This window comes from Melospiza melodia, unplaced genomic scaffold, assembly GCF_035770615.1.
Source record: "Melospiza melodia melodia isolate bMelMel2 unplaced genomic scaffold, bMelMel2.pri scaffold_28, whole genome shotgun sequence".
Taxonomy (NCBI): Eukaryota; Metazoa; Chordata; class Aves; order Passeriformes; family Passerellidae; genus Melospiza; species Melospiza melodia.
The window spans coordinates 4,857,671-4,866,793 of record NW_026948600.1 but is presented as its reverse complement, the minus strand read 5'-3'; the positions used below and the strand labels follow the sequence as shown (position 1 = coordinate 4,866,793).

The 9,123-nt window shown below is 50.1% G+C and overlaps 1 protein-coding gene across 1 annotated transcript; it reads right to left on the bottom strand.

Annotated features, from left to right (window-relative positions):
- Nucleotides 1–876: 876 nt before the first annotated feature.
- LOC134433954 (olfactory receptor 14J1-like) lies at nucleotides 877–1,488 on the bottom strand (the record flags this gene model as incomplete). Its single annotated transcript, XM_063182637.1, has 1 exon — nucleotides 877–1,488. A coding segment is annotated over one exon (612 nt), but the record flags the coding sequence as incomplete, so codon positions are not given.
- Nucleotides 1,489–9,123: the final 7,635 nt, after the last annotated feature.

The window sequence follows — 9,123 nt, the reverse complement described above, 5'->3', positions numbered from 1 at the left end:
CCAACAAGAACATGTGAAGCCCCATGGAACCAAGGAGTCCATTGTCACATTTTGGGGCCCCACAGAACCAAGGAGACCATTGTTGCTCTGCATGGTCTCGTGGACCCAAGGAGAACAGTGTGAAAGTGCAGGGCCTTGTGTAACCAAGAGGCCATTGTGACACTGAGGGGCCCCCTGGAACCTAGGACATCTTTGCAGATGACACCAAGCTGGATGTGAGTGTTGATCTGTGGGAGCATAGAAGGGTTTGCAGAGAGACCTGGACAGGCTGGATTGAGGGGCTGAATCCAGCAATTTCAGGTTAAAAATATCCAAGTACCAGGCCCTGCAATTTGGCCCCAGTGCTGTAGGCTGGAGATGGAGTGGCTGAACAGCAGCCAGGCAGAAAGGGACCTGCAGGGACTGATGGACAGCAGGCTGGACATGAGCCATCAGTGTGACCAGGTGGCCAAGAAGGCCAATGGCTCCTGGCCTGGCTCAGGAATGGTGTGGCCAGCAGGAGCAGGGCTGATGTGCCAGCACTGGTCTGCCCCCAGCTCTGCACACAGACATTGCTGCTGCAGCTCCAGAGAAGGCAACAAAGGGCATCTCTGCAGAAAACTTTGCTGGGACATCCTTTACTTCCTTTAAATACACCAAGAGTGCAGTCCCCCATTGACACAGTCTGTGGCCACAGGGAACGTGGCGAGAAACAAAATGAGAAATGACACAAGCAATGATGTTTCTTTGTGGACAGAATGGAAAAACTAAAACAAAGGAAAGAAATCTCCAAAATGAAACCAACAAGAAGTATCAAAAACTAGTTTTATTACAAGTGATTTGCAGAAATTGACCAGCAGTTCAATGTTCCTGAAAGCATCCAGTCATCAGTCTCCTCACAGCAGCCTTGACCTCCTGGTTCCTCAGGCTGTAGATGAGGGGGTTCAGGGCTGGAGGCACCACTGAGTACAGAACTGACACAGCCAGATCCAGAGATGGGGAGGAGAGGGAGGGAGGCTTCAGGTGAGCAAATATGGCACTGCTGATGAACAGGGAGACCACAGCCAGGTGAGGGAGGCAGGTGGAAAAGGCTTTGTGCCGTCCCTGCTCAGAGGGGATCCTCAGCACGACCCTGAAGATCAGCACATAGGAGAAAACAATGAAAACAAAACAACCAAATAGCAAGCAGGCACTAACAGCAATGAGCCTCAGTTCCCTCAGTGAGGAATTTGAGCAGGAGAGCTTGAGGATCTGTGGGATTTCACAGAAGAACTGGCCCAGGACATTGCCATGGCACAGGGGCAAGGAAAATGTATTGGCTGTGTGCAGCAGCGAATAGAGAAAGGCACTGGCCCAGGCAGCTGCTGCCATGTGGGCACAAGCTCTGCTGCCCAGGAGGGTCCCGTAGTGCAGGGGTTTGCAGATGGACACGTAGCGGTCGTAGCACATGATGGTCAGAAGTAAAAACTCTGCCCCAATAAAGAAGAGAAAGAAAAAGAGCTGTGCAGCACATCCTTTGTAGGAGATGTCCCTGGTGTCCCAGAGGGAATTGTGCATGGCTTTGGGGACAGTGGTGCAGATGGAGCCCAGGTCGCTGAGGGCCAGGTTGAGCAGGAAGAAGAACATGGGCATGTGCAGGTGGTGGCCGCAGGCTACGGCGCTGATGATGAGGCCGTTGCCCAGGAGGGCAGCCAGGGAGATGCCCAGCAAGAGGCAGAAGTGCAGGAGCTGCAGCTGCCACGTGTCTGCCAATGCCAGCAGGAGGAAGTGGCTGATGGAGCTGCTGTTGGCCATTTGAGCTGTCTTGGCATGGGGATCTGTAAGAAAAGTAATCATGGAATAGTTGGGTTTGGAGAGGACTTTAAATATCGCAGCACATCTTGGGGGCAGTTTCCCCCCCCTGCCAGCCCAGGGCTCTGCTGCCTGGAGCAGTCCCTGCCAGCAGCTGCTTCCCTGTGCCCAGGACTTGGCCCTGCCAGTGCTGCCAGAGCCCAGCCCAGCCCTGGGGGCTCAGCTCTGCCCTGAAGACCCCTCCCAGCTCTGGCACTTCCCAGGGGATGCTCTGACTCTGCAGGCTCTGATAGGAATGTCAGAGCAACCCTGAGGAGGCTGGAAAAGCGACACTGATGCTGCCTCAAGGGGGCCCTGTGCAGATATCTGTCACTGCCTGCTTTATTCAGATCTGAGACAAAATGTTTTTATTATTCCATTCTGAACTGAGAGATGAAAATCTATAGGCTCCATCCAGGAAACCCAGAGCAGCATATTAAAAAAGCAGGATTTTCGCTTTTATGCAGCCCCTGCCTTGCTATGTTCCCTGTATAATGTACTTGGAAATGTGCTGCAGTTAAATGCCATGCTAAGAGCAGTCCTGAACAATGCAGAATCCTCACCACACAAGCAGAACATTTCCAAGCCTTACCAGCTGTCTCCTCCCACCCAGATCTTGTCCCCCAGTGCTGGCAGCAGCTGTCAGGGCTGGCTGAGAGCCTTCCCTGGCAGCAGCAGAGTCCCTGCCCCAGCACAGCGCCCTGGGCTGCAGGACCCTGCTCTGCACAACAGCCCTAGGCACCCCCGGCTGCTCTGCACAAGAGACAATCACAGAATGTACTCACAGGGTCTGTTGTCATTGGGATGTTCCAGCATGAGGAGATCATTCCAGGAGCTGCAGCTGCATTGTCCTGCAGCCAGAGGTTCCTGTGCCAAGGGCTGGCAGTGATTCTGCCCCAGGCACTTCTCAGCCCCTTCCCAGCCCTGACTGATTGAAGTTCTCTGTGCCTCTGTGCTGTGCCCGGGGTGGCTGCAGGCAGTGCCCCAGCCCTGCTGGGCTGGCAGAAGAGCTGCTCATTAAGAGAAATGTGCTTTTGAAGCTCTTCTGGGTTACCAGGAGCTGCCTCTGTGCCAGGAGCCCAGCCCAGCTCAGCAGCACAGACAGAGCACCAGGACTTGAATGACCCTCAGGGGCTTTGTGCTCAGGCCTTGAACATCAGTCCCTTAGAGGGAGCTGAAGAAACCTCTCCAGAACTCCAAGTCAGAATCCAAATCCAAAGTTTCTTAGACGTTCAATGGGTCCCAGTGAGGGACATGACTGAGAAAGTGTCCCCAGGCCCCAGGCAGAGCAGAGAACTGGAGGCAGTGATGACAGGTGGGGACAAAGAGAAGCCAAGCCTCGGTGCCCTGGGGCACAGCAGGGTCCGTGCCACCAAGGGCTGGGAGGAGACACCTTGTCCTGGGGCCCTGGGGCCTCCTGGCACAGCCCCAGCCAGGCTGGGCACTGTCACCCCCTTGTCCTGCCCTCAGCATCCCCCCTAGCCCACATCCCAGTGGCCTCAAGGTATTACAGCGACCTGTGTGGGCGCGGCTGGTGATAGAGAGACGGTGAATCTTGTATCTTGATCAGAAGGCTTGATTTATTAAGATATGATATATAATACATTATGACTATACTAAATAGAACATAGAGAGAGGTTTGCAGAGCTGCTAGCTAAGCTAAGAACAGATAGAAAAGAATCCCAAACAAAGTTGTGTCCAGGGACTCAGTTCCCTCACTTGCCCTGGTGATTGGCCCTTAATTATAAACATAGGAAATGAGCCAATCAAGGTGTCCCTGTTGCATTCCACAGCAGCTGATAATAATTGTTTACCTTCTCTTCGGGGGCCTCTGGCCTCCCGAAGACGCAGAAATCCAAAAGAAAGGATTTCTGTGGAGAAATGTCTGCGACATCTCACCTTTCTAAATTGTATAAAATAAAAGAAAAATGCTGATGTGGAATGAACAGGAAATTTCTTCACCTATAGAATATACAATAACTAACAAATCACTAAAACAATGCTATAATATAAGAAAAATGCAAAATACAAGGTAAAGAGAATTTGAGTCCATGCAGATGAATTTCAGGAACAGTCCAAGAGCCGAAGGTGTTTCCCTTGGAATATCTGAGAGTCCTTTTGGTCCTGAAACAGACTTCTGCAAAAGAGTTCCATCAATAGTTATCAAAAACCATTGACAGTCTTAATACAATTTGAAACGATTTGAAACAACTTGAACAATTTTGGAATGTCCTTTCTGGCCCTTCAATGCTTCAGCGCTTCAGAGCTGCTGCCCAGTATTTTCAATCTTTTTTATTTAATTTTTAATTTTTTTTTTTTTTTTTTTTTTTTTTTTGAATCGAAAAGCAAAAGAGCAGCAGCCAGGCAGAGCAGTGCCAGAGAAGGAAAAGGCCCTGGCCCATGCTGGACCAGGAACCCCAAAACTGGCCCACAACAGGGGGGCCCGGACCGGTAGGACAAACCACAATTCCCAAAAACATCAAGAGGCCAAGTGATGGCCCTGGCCCAGGAACCTCCTGAGCCAACCGGCCCAGGCCAAACCCATGAGGAAGGCTCTGCATATCCACAGGCCTGAACCCTGCTGCCAGCACAATGGCAGCATGGGTAGTGAGACGCTTCCTTTCCCCATAACCACTGAGGCATGCCAGCAGCAGGGAAATAGAAGCCTTCCCCAGCAACCCCATCTGGGGTCTGGAGATGTTTGTTTCCCACAGCAAACCAGCTATGGTCTCCTCCAGCTGTGCCCTCTCCCTCTGCAATGCATCGGGTTTGTCTCTCATCTGCCCCATGGCTTCATCCCCATCCCCTCCGGGCTGGGGATCAGAGGCAGAACTCTCGGGATGCACCTGCCCCCCCATGCCACTAGGGCACAAGAGAGGCGGCGGCCTCCATGGGACAATCCCCGAAAAACCACCCCCCAAACCGCCAAGAATGCTGATCTTAAAAACAGGCAGCTGGACTGCCACAACAGTGAGCTGGCGGGCAGCCCCCGCTCCACGGAAGGAGAGACTCCCCGCCGGGGCGACTGCTGGGACGTCCGGTGGAAGCAGCGGGGAGGGAGCCGGAACTGAGGAGGGAACCGGGCTGAGAGTGGGATCAGCCGCGGGCTGCTCCGAGGGTCCCGCAGGTTCAACGCGGTTTTCTGCCGCTGACTCTGGGGTCCGCTGCGGAGGCGGCGGGGACGCGCGGGAACACGCTGCTGCTGCGTCCCTTGGCTCTGAAAGCGGCGGCAGGCATGGCGCGGGCATCGGCGGAGCTGGGAGAGACGGCGGAGCATCGCTGTTGCTTAGCAACAGGTCAATCGCCGAAGGTGCTGTCTGTTCTGCCTTCTCCGACACAGGCTCTGGCGGGGGCAGGATCTCCTGGAGTGACAGCTCTAGCAGGGGCGTGGAGGAAGCCTCAGAGACCGGTGCCGCCCCCATGTCTGAAGGCGGAGTCTGAGAGGCCGGCGCTGGCTTGAGCGGCCACTCCCATCCCCCCAGAGAGAGAGAAGGGGGGGAAGGAGAACACTCCATCTGAGCATGCTCCGGAGCAAGAGTAAAAAAAACTTCTTCACGCCGCGAAGTTTCGCCCCCCCCCGCCGCGAAGCATGGGGGGGAAGCCCAAAGTCATCACCCATGGGGTCTTCTGCCAAAGGTGGTGGAAACGGAGCTTGGCCATAACAATTAGAGATCCATTGAAAACAAGCTGCTTTGCATTTCAGAACTGGGAAAAGCTTTATAAATGCTGGGTAGATGGAAGGCAACACGCGTCCCTTACTGAAGACGCGCTGGATAATCGAGTCCATGCACTCCCAGACAAAAACATCTAAAGCATATAAGACATCAGCAAAGAACCCAAAAAGCTTTGCCCATCGAAAGAATTCATAGATATCTGTTTCTGACAAAAGGAAACTGTCTTCCCTGCACCAATATTTCCAGAGGGCTATCAATTTCTCCTCTGAAGGGGAGAATTGAATCTCTTCTGGCAAGGCATGGGTCTGCCATACGAACAGCCACAAGCTACGAAGGGCTGGTTCATCAGGGATAGAAAAGTGAACAGTACCTTTTGAAAGAGTCCAGCTTTCTCTGGCAAGCTCTGCAGGTGTGCTGTTCTTGTCTACCATGTTTCCTGATTATTTTCCAGAAGAAAGTTCTGTTGTGGTCAGCCTTGGCTGTGAACTCTGTCCATATCAGGATCTTCCGTTCTTCAGCTCCTGGCTTGAATCCACTTCTGTGGTCACTTCAAAGCAACCCTCAAATGCTACACATGCAGGATTTTTACCCAGTGCAGCAATTTTTGCTCCTCTGGTCTTATTAGATTAATTTTTGCTCTTACACGAGGGGTCACCAGATATTACAACGACCTGTGTGGGCGCGGCTGGTGATAGAGAGACGGTGAATCTTGTATCTTGATCAGAAGGCTTGATTTATTAAGATATGATATATAATACATTATGACTATACTAAATAGTACATAGAGAGAGGTTTGCAGAGCTGCTAGCTAAGCTAAGAATAGATAGAAAAGAATCCCAAACAAAGTTGTGTCCAGGGACTCAGTTCCCTCACTTGCCCTGGTGATTGGCCCTTAATTATAAACATAGGAAATGAGCCAATCAAGGTGTCCCTGTTGCATTCCACAGCAGCTGATAATAATTGTTTACCTTCTCTTCGGGGGCCTCTGGCCTCCCGAAGACGCAGAAATCCAAAAGAAAGGATTTCTGTGGAGAAATGTCTGCGACACTCAAGGATCTGCTGGAAGGAGTCCCTGGGGAGCCTTGGCCAGGAATGGCCCTGGGGGCTCCTTAATGCTCTCTGCAGGTACTGCAGGTTTTTCAAAGGACTTTGGGTTTGGCTTTTGCCTTGGAATCTCTGAGAGGTTTGTGCACTCATGGCCTCCAATTATCTACTAAAGTCCCTGGAGAGGCTTTGTCAGTAACAACACTCAGTGGGGCTCATTAATGCTTCAAGGTACTTCAGTTATTTTAAGGTACTTGGTGTTGCCCTTTGGATACAGACTCTGTGAGAGGTTTGTGCAATCATGGCCCCAATTATCTATTTTAATGAGTCCCTTGAGAGCTTTGTACTGACATTCAGTGGGGCTCATTAATGCTTTGAGGTACTCAAGGTTTTAAGGTACTTTGGATTTTTCTTTCTCCACTCTCCATCTCTGAGAGGTTTTTGTGCCATCCTGGCCTCCAATTCTCTCCTGCAATGAGTCCATGAGGAGCCTGTGTTGGAGAGGGACCTCAGTGGGACCCATTCATGCTTTGAGACACTTTGGGTCTTTCCTCTGACTTTGACTCCTGAAAAGATTTGTGCAATCTCCTCTCAGGCCCTGAGGTTCAAGGGCTCAGCTTCAAATGCACCTCAGAACACATTAGGATCAGGCAAGTCCTGCCAAACCATGGCTCTGCCTTGATTTCCCTCTGGTCTGGAGCAGTTCATCAGGAAGATTTCCTTTTACAGTTACAAAGAAATGTTTCAATGAGCTTCTAAGAAATATGTAATCCTATTTTAAAGACTGTATTTCATTACTTTTCTCTTTTGAGAAGAGGTGATTGCAGCATTACATTCCTGCTATTGATGTAGTGCTGCTCCTAAGGAGGTCTGGCCATGTCAGAAGAGTTATACATTGGAACTGGAGTCCATTGTGGACAGCCATGCCTCAGATTCCCCAACCCCATGTGAGACATGATTTTCACTTTCAATATTTTCAATGGTTTATTAAGTCCTTATCAAAATACATTAGAAGGTTCTTGATTTCATATCTTTTCAAATACAACAGAAGCGGAAGACTGAATAAAGAAAAGAATACAGTGCAGGAAGCAAAGAATTCAGTCACCATGTGCTCATCTACAAAATGGATGCTCTGTCTTTTACACCTCTAGCCCCTCCCAAAGTCTTGTCAATCGACTCCTTTTTCTCTGTCTAGTGGTGGAGATCACTGTCTTACACCTTGATTGGAGGTCAGGTGCTGCCATAGTAACAAGCCGACCCTCCCAAATGCCCCAACTACTGAGGCCATCCTGTGATAACAATTCAAGGGGGAGGGGAAAGATAACTATATATCTACAAAACTTCTCTTACCATATATTTAATATTCACCCCTGTAGAAGTCTATCCGAAAATCCTTCATTTTTTGCCTCACAATTGTCATGAGAAAAGACTATCGAAGGGTTAAAACTGCTGAGCCAGTTGGGAAAGAAAGTCTCCTGCTTATCTAGTGTGTTCACAAGTGATGTTTGTAGAACACGCCATGCTGTACTCAAAGGGGGCATGCTGCCCTTTTCTGGACAATTGAACTGGACTTTCTTCCAAACTCCTGAACTGGCTGGATTGAGCTCTGGGGTGGCTCCCCCCCGCTCCATGAGAAGACCCCTCTTGCCTGTCTTCAACCACCGTGACGGACCAACAGAGATGCGAATCCCCGCATCAAGGAACCAAGAACCCCTCTGGCACCCCTTTGGCACCCCCATGGCACCCCCCTGGCAACCTCCTTCCAGAGACTGGGACTGTACTCCCTCCCAACCCAGGGAGGGGGAAAAACCTAACATACCTGTGAGCATTCGGCCATGAAAACAATGGACTTCTCCCCTCCATGGAAACCTAATTTCAGTTACCTTCCCCCAACCAAGAACAGTATATATATTGGGGTTCGGTCCGACTGCCCTTTGAGTACTCCCCAAGATGTGTACCAGCGAGTTTCGGCGGCGGGATCCCGAAGACATCACATTTTGGTAGCTATACCCCATTCCCTGACCTTCTTTCCTCCCTTTTTTCCTTGTCTTACCCTTCTCTTCCCCGGATCCCTTACCCAAACGCATATTTAGCTGTGGTTATAACCAATAAAATTGCACCTTGTTGATTTGTTACTGCAAAACCCCTGTGCCTTTTGTTGGTTATTTTTGCACCCAAAAATCATTCGTCACCCGTTCATTTCGAGCAGACCTTTACATAATTGGCGTCACGGACAGGATTCCAGCAGCCAGTGAGATTTTGTAGGTTTTGTATAGTTTGTAACCTCTTGCAGACTACACACGCCAAAGCCAAATCTCACACTCGATTGAGCACACAGGCTCCGGAATTGACACAAAAGATTTTTCGGTGCAAAAGCAGGGGAAATCGTTACTGTCATTTCTGATACTGATTTTACCGGCACAGACACTGACACTGATACTTCTCCTGATTCTGATATTGATGCTGTTACTGATATTGATACTGTTGTTGTTGTTGTTGTTGTATTTGAATTGAATCTGAACCTGTTACTGTTGTTTTTTGAGCTGAATTTGAACCTGTTACTGTTTTTTACTGCTGTATTTTTGTGTACCTGGAC